The sequence below is a fragment of the Urocitellus parryii genome, chromosome 7 (genome assembly GCF_045843805.1).
Source record: "Urocitellus parryii isolate mUroPar1 chromosome 7, mUroPar1.hap1, whole genome shotgun sequence".
In the NCBI taxonomy this organism is placed as follows: domain Eukaryota; kingdom Metazoa; phylum Chordata; class Mammalia; order Rodentia; family Sciuridae; genus Urocitellus; species Urocitellus parryii.
The window spans coordinates 183,907,137-183,925,467 of record NC_135537.1 but is presented as its reverse complement, the minus strand read 5'-3'; the positions used below and the strand labels follow the sequence as shown (position 1 = coordinate 183,925,467).

The window sequence follows — 18,331 nt, the reverse complement described above, 5'->3', positions numbered from 1 at the left end:
TATACCCCAGAAGGCACAGGCCTGGAGGCAGCTGGTGCTCGAGACACCTCAGGGAGGCGTCCCCACGGTGCCACCCTTGCGCTGCGCATCGGAACCCCAGGTCCCCCTCTTAGACCATAAAGCTCTATCCTCCTGGCCGTCCCCCTGAGGGTACAGACACCAGCCAGACTCGTCCCAAGGGCAGCTCCAGCCCTGAAGTCTCCCACCCATGAAGGGAGGAGTGGCAAGAAGCTGCCAGACCAGCTAGGATGGTGGGCGTGGGCCAGCGTGTGTAGGCGTGTGGGGGCAGGTGAGCGTGTGCAAAGACCAGGAAAGACCTGTCTGGGAACAGCCCGGCCCTGCTGCCCCAGCCCAGCTTGCTGACCTGGGCAGGACCTCACCCCGGTGCCGTGAGGTGGCAGGACCACTGGAGCCCCACCCTGGCCACAGGTGAAATGAGCCTTCCGGGCTTCTCTCCGGGTTGGCTCTCCGCTGTGCACACCAGAGCTCCGGCCATGAGAGTGTGAGCGCTCCTTTCTCTGATTTCAGGTGAACTCTGCGGAAGGTGAAGTGGGGAGTCTCTCTCTGCACTCTCCCCGCGGGAGGCTCCGGTTTCGGGAAGCACTTTCCCTCCGCCAAACCTCATGTGTTTCCTGTGCTTCCAAAAATGCCCGGGCAGGAAGCACTCAACCTCAGAAGGCAAAAATAGCCACATCCCCCTGGCCACCGCCCCCCCGGCCGCAGAGCAGCTGTGCTCCCCGACGCCTCACTGCTGGGTTGACCTTGTCATTTTAAATCAGCTGACCCCACGCGGCCCACGCCCTCAGCCTTCCCCAAGGCCTGAAGCTAGCTGGGCCGGGTGCCTGTCTACGGCTGCTGTCCCAGAGTGTGGAGGGCCCAGTTGGGCAGGGGTGGAGCCAGTCATGAGCTGTGAGGGGGCTCCCAGGACCCCCATGCTCACACCTGGGCCCAAGCACCCTGGTGGCCAGCAAGGCCAGCAGGACAGAGCACCTAGGGCAAGGAAACAGGCCTGGAGAAGAGGCAGGTCCCAGGTGTGGACACCCACTGGGCACACCACCAGTTTGTACACCTCAGTCATGCCAGGGTCCAGTGTGCGGGCCAGTGGCGGCAACAGGTGGCCATCCCACAGGCCCCAGCACAGCACACCGCCTACCTGCAACCCACAGATATCTGCACTGTCCCCTCCCTGAGCTGGGAAGCAGGCTGAGTCGCTCACCCCTGGACAGCCCTGGGGCCCCGGGGGATCTGGGGCTGTATCTGTCCCTCTCACACCCTTTCCTTGTAGAATCTCACATGCCCCGATGCGCACACGTGTGTCTTCTGGAGGGACAGGACCAGGACCTGCGTGAGGCTACCTGCTGGGCCCACGAGACTGGAGACTGAACACATTTCTTGTTACCAAAGAAATGTCCTTTCACTATAGAAAAAGCAGACGAACAGAGGGGGACAAAAGAGAACCCCGAGACTGCCCATGGGAAAAGAGAATGGGGCTTCCAGGGCCAGGGGCATGGGGCTGGACGTGGTGTTCTGGTGTTCCTCAGAGCCCAGACACGGTCCGTCAAGAGGGCACAGCTAGTAAAGAAGCGTCCATAGCCAAGGACTCCCCAGGGAGTTGGCATCCATGACCGACAGCAAGGCTTGAGTCTCATGGCTCAGGCCTGGGCAAAACAGGGTCCCAGGGTGGCCGGCCGGGTCCCAGGTACTAGCAGGACCTCATAAGAAATACCCATTAGGTCTCTGTTCAGTTCCTGACCCAGAACCCCTGGACCTCTTGGCATTTCCTGGTTGATAGTAGCGTCCTTGGCCTAGGAGGACACCTCGGCATGATGGAGCTTGGACGCTTTCAGGTTGGGATGCCCGGGGGGTGGCAGGTGCCAGCCTGCCAGGGACAGAGGCCTCACTGGGCCTCATGGCACACACCTCCTCATCATGGGTTCCTCTTGACGTCCTTCAGAGTGAACTCAGCTGCTGGGGCTCAGGGAGCCACCTGCGTTGCTGGCTGCCTGAAGGGATTCTGGGGTTCAGGGTCTTCTGTGCTGAAATCAAGAACCTTCCCGGCCAACCAGGGACACAGGTTCCATGAAACAAGAGCGCAGCCTCTGGTCTTTGCTTTTTCCAGGCTGGCAGGAAGTCAGCCATCGGGTCTCTGGGAAACAGACCCCCAGACCCAGAGAGTGTCTGTCCCTGAAAAGTCCACACCAATGTCCTGTCACCTTCCCGTGACCTGGGGACCAGAGGACTAGCCAGCTCCAGTTGTCTGCAGTTCAAGCCCACTCCACTGGGAGCCCTGGTGGACACTCCCTGCAGACCTCTGTGTCAGGCAAGTGGAGGACCCAGAGTGACACGCGCAAGTCCAGCTCCAGGTCTGGTCCAGGAGAGTGTTCTTGAGGCTCCATCTGACCAGATGCTCCGGGGAGGTGTCCATGAGCCTGCATCTGATCCTGTTTGGTGTGCCAAAACCAGCATGGGTGGGGTGAGTTCCACGTGATCCGAGAAACAGCTTAACTTGCACACAGCCCTGTGTGCAAAACCTCCTGCAGCCTGCCCCTGCCCTGGTGGCTTGGTGAGGACTCCGTGGAGCTGGGTGCCCACCCAGGCAGCTGCAGGTGATTGCTCTCCCCCATGGTTCTGGAGGCCTCTGGCCCCTCTCTCTGGTGTCTGCACTACTCAGGGTGCAGATATTAAACAAGGGGAGAGTGGCTAAGGACCCACAGGCTGACAAGTGCCCAGGGTCTCACCGGCCTGCAAGAGACCCAGGGCTCCTCACCACGGGCACCTTGGTGCACTCCCACTTCCTCCCTGACAGGAAGCAAGGTCTGAGGCAACTGTGGGAAGGACGAAGTCCAAGTGTACCAGGGTGGGCACCTGTCTCAGCAGCAGCAGAGGGAGGGCCCAGCCAAGCTGCCCATGATGCCTTTGTCTGTCTGTGGGCTCCATTCTTGATCCTGCCCAGCTCTGCCCCGCTCTGCCATGCAACCTCCTCCATAGCCTCTATAAATCCCTTAGGCTTCCTGGCACAGCCTAGACTCAGGCCCCAGTACAAGGAAACAGTCCTCTGGGTTTGCGAGTCCAGAGAAAACTGGCTTCTCCTGCAGCTGGTCTGCTGTGGTGCTGTTGTGGTTTGGGTGCTCCCAAAATCTGAGTGCTGGAAACTTAATCCCCAAGTCACATGTTGATGGATTTGGAGGAGGAGCCTTCAGGGTGAGATGAGGTCATGAGATGGGCCTCTCGCAAGGGCACCAGTGGCTCTATAAGAGGAAGCAGGAGCTGGGCGTAGGGTGCAGCCTGCCGTTCCAGCTCCTGCAAGGCCAAGGCAGGAGGGTTGCCTGAGCCCAGGGTTCAAGTCTAGCCCAGACTACATAATGAGACCTGCCAAAAAAAAAAAAAAAAGGAAGCAGAGACCCCAGGCCGGCAGCTCGCAGCCTCTGGCCTGATGCCCTCACTGTGCCAACAGCAGCAGGACCTTGCCAGACGCTGGTCCCCGACTCCTGGGCAGATAAATGTCCCTTTCTTGTAGATCTCCTGGACTGTGGGCCTCAGGTCTGACCACAGAAAGCAGCCTATGCCAGGTGAGCTGTAATCTGCTGGTGGCTGGTGACAGACAGACTTGCCGAACCGCCCGGGGAGACAAGCCTTCAGACCAGGACAGACTGGCTGAGCCGCGCACTTAGGGACAGGCTCCATTCTTCATCTGCAATGGATCGCCACTTTTCCTCCTCTGTGCCCCAGTTCACAAAGCACACGGTACCGCTGACAGGCACCATGGTGGTGGCCGGGCACTCGCTGTCCTCCGCAGACTTCCTAAGATGCCCAGCGTCCTGGTGCCTGCTTGAAAGACCAGCTCTTCCCTACAGCTCAGGGGTCCATCTGCTACAACAGACCCAACTCTGACACAAGGAAGGCAGGCGAGCCAGCCCTCCTGGAGGAGGCAGCTGAAGGACTCTATCAGGCTCTATAAGGGCAAGGGCAATCTGGCCCCCTAAGGGGTCCCTCACTCATTGGTCCAGGGAGAGAACAGCCCCAACACCGTACCCAGGAGGCCATGGTGTGAGCCCAGACAGACCAGAAATCCACTCACTCCTGACATCCCGGGCTCTGCTGCCCAGCACATCCCCATGAGGCTGAGGCCCTGGCCTGTAGCCCCCGGGACCACAGAAGGGGACAGTGTAAATCTAGGAGGGCTCTGGCTATTTCCTGACTTTGCCATCCCTGCCAGCCAAAATAACGAGGTGACCCACACCAGGGCACAGCTGGGTGGTCTCCAGGCCCACACTGTGAAGGCAAGTTGAAAGCACTTTGGGGTCTGAGAGCTCCCAGATACTTTCCATCTCTGGCTAGACCTGGGTCTCCACGTGGCTGCAGGGACAGATCACCTGGTGTCATCTGCGTGCTGCCTCATCCTCAGCACCTTCCCTGGGCTGGCCACGGTTCCAGTGTCATGTACAACACAGTCCTCATGAGCAGTAGTCGAACGCCAGCAGACACACATGGACTTAGGTACCCTGGTGGGGGGGGTAGCGTGAGGAGGTCTCCTGGGTGGGGGAGCTCTGCTGTGGGGCCGGGACTGCCCGGACGGGGAGCTGCCCTGGAGTCAGTGCCCCTGACAGACCTGGCAGGCATGGAGTCCCTGGCCTGCTGCTCACAGAGCTCAGCCCAGACACCCAACCTCCCTGTCTTGAGGCGCCACCCCCTCCCCAATCTGCTGTCTGTGATGTTTCCCGGCCCCAGCACCGGCAGCCAGCTCATGTGACTGCGGGTCTCTGCCAGCCACAGGGAATTGGCAGTAGACAAAAAAGACCCTGTCCCTGCCCCCACGGAGCCAGAAGCTTAGAGACAGTGTTGGAGGGCACTTAACGGAGGGACTTCCTGCAGGAGGACTAGCTGGCAGCAGGGGCCAGGGGGCGGAGTCAGGGCTCCCTGAACCAGCTCACCAAGCCGTCAGCCAGCACAGGGGCGTCACTGTCACAAGGGGGGGGGGGTCACAGCGCTGTCCTCTAGTGGATTTGGTGTCCCTGGGCACTGTGGGTGTGGGGGAGGAAGGGGGAGGAAGACACAGAGGAGGATGTGTTCAGCTACAGGTGGGCTCCAGGGGTTGCCTGGCAGTCACTGGTTTGACCAGGAAGAGGCTCAGGTGTGCAGGACAGGTGCTGCACATACATGGGGCAGGCACCTCAGGCACAGATGGTGCCCCAAGTGTGTGCTCAGGAGCTCCAGGGGTACATGGCAGGTATTACAGGCATGTAGCCAGGTGCAACAGGTGTGGGGTGCAGATGCCTCAGGTGTGCAGCAGGTGCTTCAGGTGCAGGACTGGTTCTGGCCCCATTGGAGGCTTGAACCTGAGGGGGATTCAGGATTGTGGGTCTCACCTGGATGCCTAGGCCAAGCCCCCAGATATGGAGCCTGAAAATTCAGAGGGCATCAGAGAAACCCAAGGTCCACTGGGATAAGACATGTCCTGTTCCGTGGGTTTACTTGGGTTTTCAAAACCCAAAATGTGAGTTTCCACAAAGGGCCCTAATAGCCTCTGAGCACCTGCGAAAACCAGTGAACACACTGGGCAGCTGGCTGCCTCTTCAGGGAGCATGGACAGACCCAGTGGTCTATTCCTCCCCAGAGGGCACAATACAGGTGGCCAGCGGGGGTGTCGTGACCGGCTGCACTGACCACGGAGCCACACAGGTTCTGAAGGGTGGTTCACGTACAGCACAGGCCCTTCCTGATGACGGCACAGCCTGGTGGCCCCGTCGTTTCACAGCAGTATAAGCCCCACTGCAGTTGCCCACTGAGTGGTGCAGCTCCTCTGTGGACTTCCAGGTGAGCCCTCAAGTCCCCCTTGCACCTTCTGTGCCTGGATAAGCTGGCTTTGGTCTTCAAGACCTGGTCTAGGACCCCACCGTGGTGAGGTCTCTGGGCTTGCAGGACCCAGCACCTATCACCCAAATGCCATAACCATAGTCCCTTTCCCTCTAGACGGTGGCAGTGACCACTGGAAGAAACTCGCTTTATATCACGGCACAGCATACCTGCCCATGGGCACGTGGACATCCCAAATCACTGTGCAGCTTGCTCATGAACCCACCCAGTCACGCTAGAGCCTGCCCATGATCCTATGGGGCGCACCTGCACAAGGCTGCCTCAGTACAGCATGCCTGCAGAGGTGCAAACCCAACCAGAAGCTTGACAGCCCAGCGCCTCCTACACGGGAGGGACCCAGGTTTTAAATTCAGGAATTGCTGGTTGCAGCCACTACATAAGCCCATGACCCTAAGTGGGCTGCTGTCTGGAAACTGCCCGAAGCTGCAGGCTCCCAGCACAGGGATGAAGGGCCCTCCAGAAGCAAAGGATAGTGGAGGGGCAGGGTAGTGGCTGCAGAGGCTGACACTCAGTACTCAGCAGCCTGGTCCAGGAGATGAGAGCCAGACACCATGGGGAAGCTGTCCCACCTTCATTCCTGGCTGATCTTCTGTCCATACAATTAGCCAGGTCTCCACATTACAAAGATGGAGGCACATTCACTTGGACACAGTGGCTGCCCAAGTCAGGGCCACTTGGCCAGGACAAGGCAGGTTCCAATGTGGCCCTGAGCCAGAGGCTTACTTCATGTCCACAGCTCCAGCTCAGAGGGGCCGTCTCCTATGGGCAGTGCCCTGGCCCCAGGAACCCTACCACAGACTCACCCCTGGTAGTGTCCCAGCTGTCCAGAGGCTGTGCACACTGGGCAGCTAGCTGCCTCTTCAGGGAGCATGGATAGACCCAGCCAAAGCCTCAGCAAACCCTGTTCTCTAGTGAGCTGCCAGGGTGAGCTGGGAGTGCCAGGGGGTGGCTCCTTGGGAGTCATGCACAGCAGGCCCTTTCTTCCCTCCCCACGGTGCCTGGGTCCTCTGACACGAAGAGGTCCTGACCCTATCTCCCACATAGAAGGTTTATCATCTCATGCTGAGGAGTCCCAGGAGTCTGCCATTGTGACCCAGGTGAGACACTTTCCTGTTCATGTTTAGGAAGGAACCATTTTGCTGAGCACAGAAGGGACCCTGAAGTGCGGCTGCCCACAACAACCGGGTGCCGCAGCTCCAGGCAGGCATGCCACACACAAATGCAGCCATGAAGGGGCCTGCCAGTCTTCTGGGGTACCTAGAATTGGAAGCACAGTCGGCTCCTATTGCTTCAGAGCCATGCTAAAATCTACACCACACAGCGACTCCAGTGTGTGGAATTCTCTGCTGGGGGTACAGCTGTGGTTCCATGCCACAAACCTTCCTCCAGTCCTGCATCAGCCTCTGCTCGGCCCGGCCCATCCTCTGTGTCCTGACCCTAATCCTGGGGGCGGCCAGGCTACAGACCCTAGGCTTCTTGCCTCCCTGCTCAGCCTGGTCTAGCACTGATGGGGACACCCTGGGTGGGGCCAACAGGGTTTGAGGTCTGGGTCTGGGGGACACAAAGTTCAGACCACTGCAGCTGGTCTTCCCTAGGAGGCCCCAGGCAGGGCACCTAGTCCTCTAGTGCAGCCAGTTTTTACCAACCTTTTACACCAGCAGCAATTAAGACAAGGAGCTCTCAGGGAGGCGGCTGCAGGAGCTTGAGTCACTTCCCCTTCTGGTGCCCATGTGGCTTTGCCTAACCTCAGCACTGCCCTCCTTCCCTCTGACTTAAGACCATGCAACCTCCATCAAGCAAAGGCCAATGCCTCACCTCCCCCTTCTTGTGGCTCCCCAGGGTCAGTGTCAGTCCCCATGCCTGGTCCTCTTGCTGAGACTCTCCCTATCGTGAGGGGCATGATCTCAGGCCCAATGCACCCACGGTCCCAAGGACAGCACTGCTACCACCTTGCATTTCTTTTTCTTTCTTTCTTCTTCTTTTTTTTTTTTTTTAAGAATCTAGCCTTTATTTTCATTTGTTTTGTTTTTTTAGGGATTGAACCAGGGATTGAACTCAGGAGCACTCAACCACTGAACCACATCCCCAGCCCTATTTTGTATTTTATTTTAGAGACAGGGTCTCACTGAATTGCTTAGCACCTTGTCCTTGCTGAGGCTGGCTTTGAACTCACAATCCTCCTGTCTCAGCCTCCAGAGCCACTGTATTCTTATTTGTTTTTATGTGATGCTGAGGACCAAACCCAGGGCCTCACCTGTGCTAGGCAATTGCTCAACCACAGAGCTACAACCCCAGCCCCACCACCTTGCATTTCTGCAATGTTTCTGGGCACTGAATATTTGCAAAAAGGAGGGCCCATGGGGCTGGGGCTGTGGCTCAGTGGTAGAGCACTCACCTAGCACATGCAAGGCACTGGATTTGATCCTTAGCACCTCATAAAAATCAATACATAAAATAAAGGTTAAAAAAAAGGGTTAGGCAAATTTGTGCTGGTCCAGGCGAATTTGTGCTGGCAGAGGCAGTAGGAAGCAAGTTTCTGGCTGCAAGAGAGGCACAGGAAGAAGTCTCAGGCAACCAAGCTCAATTCTGAACATCACGAACCATCTGCAACTCCTTATCTCTGACCCCTTATCTGGAACCCAGGGTGCATTCTGGTAGCTAGAATGCTAGTTTCTACTAAGCCATGAATCTACTCCTAAAATGCCAAATCCAAGAGACCATTAGATCCTTGAACATAAATTCTCAGTCTGTAAGTGTGAAAATAAGGTTGCAGTTTTACTTATCTGACTTAAGCCTTTCAATTGTAGAACAGGCTTTGCAAATAAGGTGCAATTTGGTGGAGGACATAAAATCTGAAGCGATGCTCAAATGTGTTTGGCTTTGTTATAATAATTTGCAAAATGCTTGTATTTGACCTTAATTTTCATTTATTTTTATTTTTGGCCATATGGCGATCTAATCCAGGGCTTCGTGCATGCTTGACAAGTACTCTGCTGCTGAGGTATGGTACCAGCCATGATCCTAAAAGAAAAGGACTTTCATGGAAGTGATGCTTACAGGCATGCTCATTAACTGTGGCTTACTCAGTAGGTTCAATGCACTTAGCATAACCTTGCATGAGGCCAGCCTACCCAGGAGGTGGCATGATGCTGATCACAGTAAATCTTACAAACTATGGGGCTCTCGGGGTGTTTTGCAACTTCGTGTGAGTGGCTCTATGGCCCATCAGCCACCTACAGAGATTTATCCTCTGTTCCATGCAGGGGCACAGGACTTCCTGGTTCACAGGGCAGGAAAAGGTGTGGGCATGCCTGGAGTCCACCCTGTGGGAACTGGATTGGGTGCCACCATGTGCTCCCTCCACTCAAGCCAACAGATGGACTAAAGGTTCCAGCTCTCCACTGAACTGCGAGGGATAGCTGCTCCCTGGGAAAATAGGCCTGCCTTCCCTGCCTGGAGGTGTTTCAGTGGGTAAGCACTGCAGTCCCCTAAAGCGCTGGCCACCTTCTGCTATTTATTTTTAAGTGTGGTCACTCCTGAGGGCACAAGAGAGGCCATTGCTTAGTGGGCACACTCAGTTCTCCAGCCATGGGTGTGGGAGAACAAAATGTGCCACCCTAAAATACACTTCTAGGCCTACATTGAGATGACCATTCGGAGAAACTGGAGACACAAGTATAAGTCTGAAAAATCTGCTGTTTTGCAAAAGGAACGCAAGTAGGTCACTCATGGGAGTAGTCAGAGGCCCCAGCCCGGTCTGGGCCCGTCCAGTCGCCCACCGCTCCTCCCACACTTGGAGGTGCTCAGGACACCCGGCTCTCCAGGGCCTTCTCCACCAGGGGGACAGCCACCGCGCGCTGCGCGTCCCCGGGCCACCCCCAGGGCCCAGGCCCTCAATTTCGCTGGGCAGGAACCCGGCCACCGGGCAGGTTGGAGCTGCGCGCCTGGAGGGTGCACCACCTCCTCCGGCAGCGCCAGGCGTCGCCGGCCGGGCTCAGCGCAGACCCGCAGGTCCCGCAGCACTTGGAGGCCCCTTCCTGTAAGTGTGCACGCCTCCACCTCAGAAGGGCTCTGGTTTGGATTTCCAGCACCAGCTTCCGGCGCCGCGCGGGACCCGCACCAGGTGCTTCACCGCGTGGCACTAGCTGCAGACTTCCGTTCGCGGTTACCTCCCTCAGCTGAGGGCGCAGGGCTCCGGCCCACCAGGAGGCCAGAACCGCCTGCAGGCCGCACCTGCTGCGGGGCCCTGCCACCCAGCCGCCCGCCACCGCCCTGCCCAGCCGAGGCGCGCCCGAAGCCCCGCCCACCCGGGCCGCCAGCGCCCCGCAAGATCGACACGTCTCTCCGCCAATCGTTCGCGGCCCAGCCTCGGCTCCGCCTGCCCGAGCAGCTCGCGCACGCGCCGGCGGCCAGAGCGCGATGGCAGCCTAGAGGCGTGGGCGGTGACGGTGGCGGCGAGGTGGCCATGCAGCGCCCGGGGGACCCGGCCGGGCCAGGCCAGCTGCCCCTGGTGGTAGGTGCCAGCCGGGGCGCGGGGATGGCGGCCCCCACTACCCACTCTGCCTCCCCTCCGCGGTCTCACAGGCGGGCGTGTCGTGGCGCGGGGTCTGTCCCCTTAGGCTGCTCGCGCCCCAGCGGCCCTTCCTTTCCTGGGAACCTCCTGTGCGAGGGACTGCCCCTGGCCCGGTGGCGACCGCTCTTGTGCGCGGCGCATCTACCAGAGCTCCCCAGAGCTTCTGCCCCGCGCACCCACTAGACGACCCTGCCCTGCACACTGCCCTGAGCTCCAGGCCCCGGCTCCTGCCCTGCGCACCACCTCCAGCCCAGGCCCCAGCTCCTGCCCTGTGCACCACCTCCAGCCCAGGCCCCGGCTCCTGCCCTGCGCACCACCTCCAGCCCAGGCCCCGGCTCCTGCCCTGCGCACCACCTCCAGCCCAGGCCCCGGCTCCTGCCCTGTGCACCACCTCCAGCCCAGGCCCCGGCTCCAGCCCTGCGCACCACCTCCAGCCCAGGCCCCGGCTCCTGCCCTGCGCACCACCTCCAGCCCAGGCCCCGGCTCCTGCCCTGTGCACCACCTCCAGCCCAGGCCCCGGCTCCAGCCCTGCGCACCACCTCCAGCCCAGGCCCCGGCTCCTGCCCTGTGCACCACCTCCAGCCCAGGCCCCGGCTCCAGCCCTGCGCACCACCTCCAGCCCAGGCCCCGGCTCCTGCCCTGTGCACCACCTCCAGCCCAGGCCCCGGCTCCGGCCCTGCGCACCACCTCCAGCCCAGGCCCCAGCTCCTGCCCTGCGCACCACCTCCAGCCCAGGCCCCGGCTCTTGCCCTGCACACTGCCCGGAGCTCCAGGCCCCAGCTCCTGCCCTGCGCACCACCTCCAGCCCAGGCCCCGGCTCCTGCCCTGCACACTGCCCTGCGCACCACCTCCAGCCCAGGCCCCGGCTCCTGCCCTGCGCACCACCTCCAGCCCAGGCCCCGGCTCCTGCCCTGCGCACCACCTCCAGCCCAGGCCCCGGCTCCTGCCCTGCACACTGCCCTGCGCACCACCTCCAGCCCAGGCCCCGGCTCCTGCCCTGCGCACCACCTCCAGCCCAGGCCCCAGCTCCTGCCCTGTGCACCACCTGCAGCCCAGGCCCCGGCTCTTGCCCTGTGCACCACCTCCAGCCCAGGCCCCGGCTCCTGCCCTGCACACTGCCCTGAGCTCCAGGCCCCGGCTCCTGCCCTGCGCACCACCTCCAGCCCAGGCCCCGGCTCCTGCCCTGCACACTGCCCTGCGCACCACCTCCAGCCCAGGCCCCGGCTCCTGCCCTGCGCACCACCTCCAGCCCAGGCCCCAGCTCCTGCCCTATGCACCACCTGCAGCCCAGGCCCCGGCTCTTGCCCTGTGCACCACCTCCAGCCCAGGCCCCGGCTCCTGCCCTGCACACTGCCCTGAGCTCCAGGCCCCGGCTCCTGCCCTGCGCACCACCTCCAGCCCAGGCCCCGGCTCCTGCCCTGCACACTGCCCTGCGCACCACCTCCAGCCCAGGCCCCGGCTCCTGCCCTGCGCACCACCTCCAGCCCAGGCCCCAGCTCCTGCCCTGTGCACCACCTGCAGCCCAGGCCCCGGCTCTTGCCCTGTGCACCACCTCCAGCCCAGGCCCCGGCTCCTGCCCTGCACACTCCCCTGAGCTCCAGGCCCCGGCTCCTGCCCTGCGCACCACCTCCAGCCCAGGCCCCGGCTCCTGCCCTGTGCACCACCTGCAGCCCAGGCCCCGGCTCCTGCCCTGCGCACCACCTCCAGCCCAGGCCCCGGCTCCTGCCCTGCACACTGCCCTGAGCTCCAGGCCCCGGCTCCTGCCCTGCACACTGCCCTGAGCTCCAGGCCCCGGCTCCTGCCCTGTGCACCACCTGCAGCCCAGGCCCCGGCTCCTGCCCTGCACACTCCCCTGAGCTCCAGGCCCCGGCTCCTGCCCTGCGCACCACCTCCAGCCCAGGCCCCGGCTCCTGCCCTGTGCACCACCTGCAGCCCAGGCCCCGGCTCCTGCCCTGCACACTCCCCTGAGCTCCAGGCCCCGGCTCCTGCCCTGCACACTCCCCTGAGCTCTAGGCCCCGGCTCCTGCCCTGTGCACCACCTGCAGCCCAGGCCCCGGCTCCTGCCCTGTGCACCACCTGCAGCCCAGGCCCCGGTTCCTGCCCTGCACACTGCCCTGAGCTCCAGGCCCCGGCTCCTGCCCTGCGCACTGCCCTGAGCTGCAGTCCCAGGCTTCTGCCTGCACTGTACTGTGGTCAGGATCTTTTTTTTTTTGAGAGAGAGAGAATTTTTTTTAATATTTATTTTTTAGTTTTCTGCGCACACAACATCTTTATTTTATTTTTATGTGGTGCTGAGCATCCAACCCAGTGCCCCGCGCCTGCCAGGCGAGCGCGCTACGGCTTGAGCCACATCCCCAGCCCCTGGTCGGGATCTCTTGCCTGGTGCTTCTGCCCATAGCTCCTGTCCTGCACACCAGGCGGCTACACCTGCACCTGCTTCCCACGTCTGCTGCAGTGTGGGAAGCAGAACAGACGTGGAGTCAGGTTCCCCGGCATTGAACAGTGGATACAGCTTTGCTGTGGTCCATGTAGAGCCTGCATCTTTCATGCCAGTGCTACGGAAATCGGGGGCAGATTGATCAAGGTGCATCACTGACAGGAATGCACATCTCTTACAGATCTTGAAAAAGTAAAAATGTCCTGTTCCTTTAAAAAGGATGATCCTAAGCAAAGTTAATCTGGAAATAAATTATGGAACTCATGGATGTACACATAAGCAAGAGGAGATGTCACTGGGATCAGATCCTCAAGTGGTATTTCGTTTGTAAAAACGTTGTGAAATGTATTTTCAGCACACATCTGTGAGCTGTTCATAACTATGTTTTTAGTGATTTAAAGTCATGTCTGAGTGGAATTATCTAATGTGTAGCTGAGCAGCATAGGCATGGACGTCCATGTGTCCAGACCTGGCCTGGCCTTGCTCCTGTTGGCTTTCTCATTCAGGAGGTGGTCCTCTCGTGTATCACTCACTATGATAATGTGTAAAACCAAGGCCGTCTCCTGTGGTAGTTAGGAGGTAGGGGCTCCCTGAGGACAGGACGTGCCAGTGCCAGCCAGCCTGGTAGCACACACTGCTCCTACAGGGGTGTTCAGGGCTTCCTTGGTTGCCGTCTCTGACCTCAGTTTGGCAGAGGTGCCCCACTCAGCCAGGGGCCAGCCAGTTGTACCCGGACCCCTGTTTAACCAGAACAGTGGTTTCTGACCAAGACTGAGAACCTGAGATGACCACCAGTTGGGGATCCCCTGATATCCTTTGATTCTCCCCCTCTGCCAGCATCTGCGAGTCCAGGGAGAGCCGACAGGACTGTTCAGGGGAAGAACACTAGGCTTGGCTCCTGGCCGATTCCTTGTGGTGTGGCGTAGCCATGCTGGGAGTCTTGCTCTTGGTTCTGCAGGTCAGGACTGGCGCTGTGATTTGGGGGGCCTCTGGGCTCTCCCACCCTGCTCACCCATGCCTTTGAATTCCAGTCTGTCATCCTCCCCGTCCACAATGCGGAGCTGTGGCTGGATGCATGTTTGGAGTCTGTGCTGCAGCAGGACTTCCAAGGCACCATGGAGCTCTCCGTGTTCAATGATGCCAGTAAGGTACCTGTGGGCGTTCTCGTGGGTGACAGCCCCGTACAGTTTATGCTGGACTGTTTCCAGGGAGGTTTCCTGACCTACCAATGCCCCACTTCCAGGATAAGTCTATGACGATAATTGAAAAGTGGAGACCGAAGCTGGAGGACTCAGGCATCCTGGTGGTCATTGGAGGCCATGAGTCTCCTTCTCCCCGAGGAGGTGAGTAAGTGATTCGTGATTCCTTGTCACCTGCAGAGTGCAGTGAGTTCCACGTTGTTCAGATGCTGGTGGTGGTCAGTTCTGCTGCCTGTCCAGGGCCAGCTGGACCTCAGTTTCTTATTTGCCGTGGTGTGAGTGTTGGTGCCCACTCCCCAGTCAGTGCACCCCAGACTCACCCCTTGTGATGTGTTAGGAGATGGGGCTATTCAGAGGCACTGAGGCATGGGGGTGGAGTCTCAAGAGCCTGGTGATGGAGGCCAGAGAGTCCTTTGCCTCTCAGGAGCACCCCAGAAAGCAGGGAGGCAGCCCTGACCGACAGCGCCTCCGCGGTGCCTCAGGGACTCTGGGAAGTAAGCTCTGTGGGCCACTTGGCACGTGGCGCTCCGCCTGCGGCCTCCTCTGTCCCCACGGACTGCCCATGCACCCGCCTGGCACCAAACCAGTCAAAAGGGCCTGGGGCTCCTGCTCCTGGCCCCTTTGTCCAGTCTTGCCACTGAGTGTTGGCGCTCCCCCTTTTGTTGGAAGTCTAGAGAGGACACATTCGCTTCTCCCGTCAGTGATGGGGGCACTGGCTCCCGGAGTGGGCTAGCAGGAACATTCAGGGGCAGGTTTTACTGGAGCACTGGTTTTTAAGTCCTTTGGGCGTATGCCTTCGAGTAGAACTGCCAGTGGCCTGATTCACAGGCCATCATGCTGTTCCTGCAGCAGCTGCACTGTCCACCTCCCAGGGGCGCCAAGTCCCCTGTCTGTGGTGGTCGCCATCATCGTCATCACAGTTGTCATCCTGGTGGGTACAGAGCTTCTCGTGGTTTTGATTTGCATTTGCCCGGTGACTGAGCATCTTTTCATGTCCCTGTTGACCATTTGTATATCTTTAAAGAAATGTCTTTTAAGTCTTTGCCCATTTTTAAATTGGGTTGTTTGACTTTTATTGTTTGATTGTAGGAGTTCTTTAAATGTTTTAGATACTAAAGCTTTATTAGATATGTAATTTGCACACATTTTCTCCCACTCTTATTTTTTTTTTTACTTTTTGTGATAATTATCTTTTTAAAAAAAAATTTTTAGTTGTAAATGAACACAATACCTTTATTTTTATTTACTTATTTTTGTGTAGTGCTGAGGATCGAACTCAGTACCTCACACAGCCAGGCAAGTGCTCTACCACTGAGCCACAACTCCAGCCCCGTGATAATTATCTTTTGATATATAAAAATTTCTACTTTTCATGAAATCCAGTGTATCTGTTTTTTCTTTTGTGGCATGTGCTTTTGGAGTTATATCTAAAAAAACATTCATTGTCAAATAAAAGTCATGAAGATTTACCCTGTTTTCTTCGAAGAGCTTTATATTTCTAGCTCTTTTATGGGTCTTTGATCCATTTTGAATTTTATAAATGGTAGGAGGTGTAGCCAAAGCAATCCTTAGCAAGAAGAGTGAATCAGGAGGCATCGCAATACCAGACCTTATTAAACTATACTACAGAGCCATAGTAAAAAAAATGGCATGGTATTGGCACCAAAACAGACACATAGACCAGTGGTACAGAATATAAGACACCAGAAACAAACCACATAAATACAGTCATCTCATACCAGACAACGGTGCCAAAATCATTCATTGGAGAAAGGATAGCCTATTCAACAACGATGCTGGGAATATTGGAAACCACATGTAACAAAATGATATTAAACCCCTATCTCTCTCGCCTTGCACAAAACTCAAGTCAAAGTGGACCAAAGACTGGGAAACTATGGGGCTGGGACTGTGGCTCAGTGGTAGAGCACTTGCCTGGCATGTGTGAGGGACTAGGTTCAAATCTCAGCACCACAAATAAATGAATGAATGAATTAATTAATTAAAGGTCCATCAACAACTAAAAAAAATTTTTTTTTTTTAAATTTTTAATATTTATTTTCTAGTTCTCGGCGGACACAACATCTTTGTTGGTATGTGGTGCTGAGGATCGAACCCGGGCCGCACGCATGCCAGGCGAGCGCGCTACCGCTTGAGCCACATCCCCAGGCCCTAAAAAAATTTTTTTTCAAAAAAGACTTAGGGACTAGAACAGAGACCCTGCGTCTAATATAAGAAAAAGTAGGGGCTGGGGATGTGGCTCAAGCAGTAGCGTGCTCGCCTAGCATGCATGAGGCACTGGATTCAATTCTCAGCACCACATAAAAATAAAATAAAGTTATTGTGTCCACCTAAAAAACTTTATATGTATATGTGTGTGTGTGTGTGTGTATATTTATTTATTTATTTATTTATTTATTTATTTTAAAAAGGCACTTCCTTTATTAAAAAAAGAAAAAGAAAAAGTAGGCCCAAATCTTCATCCTGTCAGCTTAGGACCTGACTTCAAGACTCCTAAAGTACAAGAAGCAAAATCAAGAATCAATAAGTAGCATGGAATTAAACTAAAAAGCTGCTTCCCAGCAAAGGAAACAGTCAATAACATGAAGAGAAAGCCTGCAGAGTGGGAAGACATCTTTGTCACGTGCACCTCAGAGGGAGCACTGGTGGGATTCTACATCATGTACAACCAGAAGGATGAGAAATCACACTCCGTCTATGTAGGACGGATCTGAGTGCATTCACTGTTGGGTATAACTAGTTAGTACACATTTTTTAAAATAATGATACATGGTAGAAGATGAGGGTCTAACTTCCTCTTTTGTCTGTGGTTAGTTGTTCCCACACCGTTTGATTAAGAATTGGATTGTCCTTTTACTTTTCAGGAACAAATCAGTCAGGGCTAGGGACATAGCTCAGTTGGTAGAGTGCTTGCTTGTGTGCACAAGGCCCTGGGTTCAATCCTCGCACTACACACGCGCACACACACACACACACACACACACACACACACACGAACCAACCAATCAATCACAGAGGTATGGGTTCCTCTCTGGACTGTGAATCTTACTCCGCTGGTCTGTGCGTCTGCTCTTCTGCTGTACCACAGTTTGGATTACCAGAGCTTTGGGATACTTTTTTGTAAATCGTTTCTGAATTTCCCATTTGGACTATTTGTTTTTAGTAGATAGAAAAAACAGGATTTTTTTTTGTGTGTGTGTGTGTGTGTGTTGATCTTGTATCCTAAAATTTTTCTAAACTTATTAGCTAATAGTTTTCTCCTCCTCCTCCTCCTCCCCCTTCTTCTTGTGGGCTTTTAGAGTTTCATGTTTAGAGTTTTACTTCTTCCTTTCTGATTTGGATTTTTTATTTCTTTTTCTTATTTAATTACTTTAGTTAAAGCTTCTAGAGAATGTTGAATAGCAGTGGTGAAAGTGGGCACCCTTGGGCTGGGGATGTGGCTCAAGGGGTAGCGTGCTTGCCTGCGGGCCGCTGGGTTCGATCCCCAGCACCACATAAAAATAAAGATATTGTGTCCACCTAAACCTAAAAAATAAATAAATAAATAGATATATGAAGGAAGTGGGCACCCTTGTTATTATCCTGATCTTAGAGAAAACCTTTCATCCTTTCCCAGGTTGGGGGCGGTCACACCCAGGGCCTCACATCTGCGCCTGAGCTCCACGCCAGCCCTGTCTTCCACTGTCAAATGTGATGTTCCCTGTGGGTTTATAAATGAGGAAGGGGAAGTTCTTTTTTCTATTTTAGCCAGATTTTTTTAAAATCATGAAACAGGATTGGATTTGCCAGCGGCTTCTTCCGCTGTGTGTGTGGTGATCAGGTGGCCTCTGGCTCTGCGGAGATGACACCTGGCCTGGGGGCCTCCTGTGCTAAGCCTCTCTAGACGTTGAGACAGCCCCGTGGGTGGAGATGGGTGCTGGACTCGGTCTGCTCGTGCCTGTTGGGGACCTGGGCGTACACTGCCCTTCCCGTTCCCGCGGGGTGCGTGGCTTGCGCCTCAGTGCACCCCCAGCCTGGAGGAGGAGCTCTCTCCTGGGACGGGTCAGTGCTCCTCTGGGAAGCACTGGAAGCCGCTGTCCTAGGCTCCTCTCCAGGAGGACTTGGCCCCTGAGGCTCTGTCTTTGATAGTCTACTCAGGTGTCTGCGTCTCTGGGCCGAGAAATAAGAGATCTCTGAACATGGCCCACCACCTCTGACGTCCGGCTCTGACTCTTCTCTTGCTTTCTC

The 18,331-nt window shown here is 56.7% G+C and overlaps 1 protein-coding gene across 7 annotated transcripts in view; it reads left to right on the top strand.

The window, feature by feature from the left end:
• Positions 1 to 9,777: 9,777 nt before the first annotated feature.
• Qtgal (queuosine-tRNA galactosyltransferase) overlaps positions 9,778 to 18,331 on the top strand; it is a 42,867-nt gene continuing 34,313 nt past the window's right edge. For 6 of the 7 annotated variants that reach the window (XM_026382008.1, XM_026382004.1, XM_026382003.1 and 3 more), the window contains exons 1-3: positions 10,289 to 10,387; positions 13,916 to 14,032; positions 14,128 to 14,227. In XM_026382008.1, coding sequence (XP_026237793.1) covers positions 10,340 to 10,387; positions 13,916 to 14,032; positions 14,128 to 14,227 — 265 coding nt within the window. In that variant the 5' untranslated portion in view covers positions 10,289 to 10,339. Of the gene's footprint in view, positions 9,914 to 10,288; positions 10,388 to 13,915; positions 14,033 to 14,127; positions 14,228 to 18,331 lie in introns of those variants that run through there. The other variant, XM_077800778.1, reaches the window with a different exon arrangement.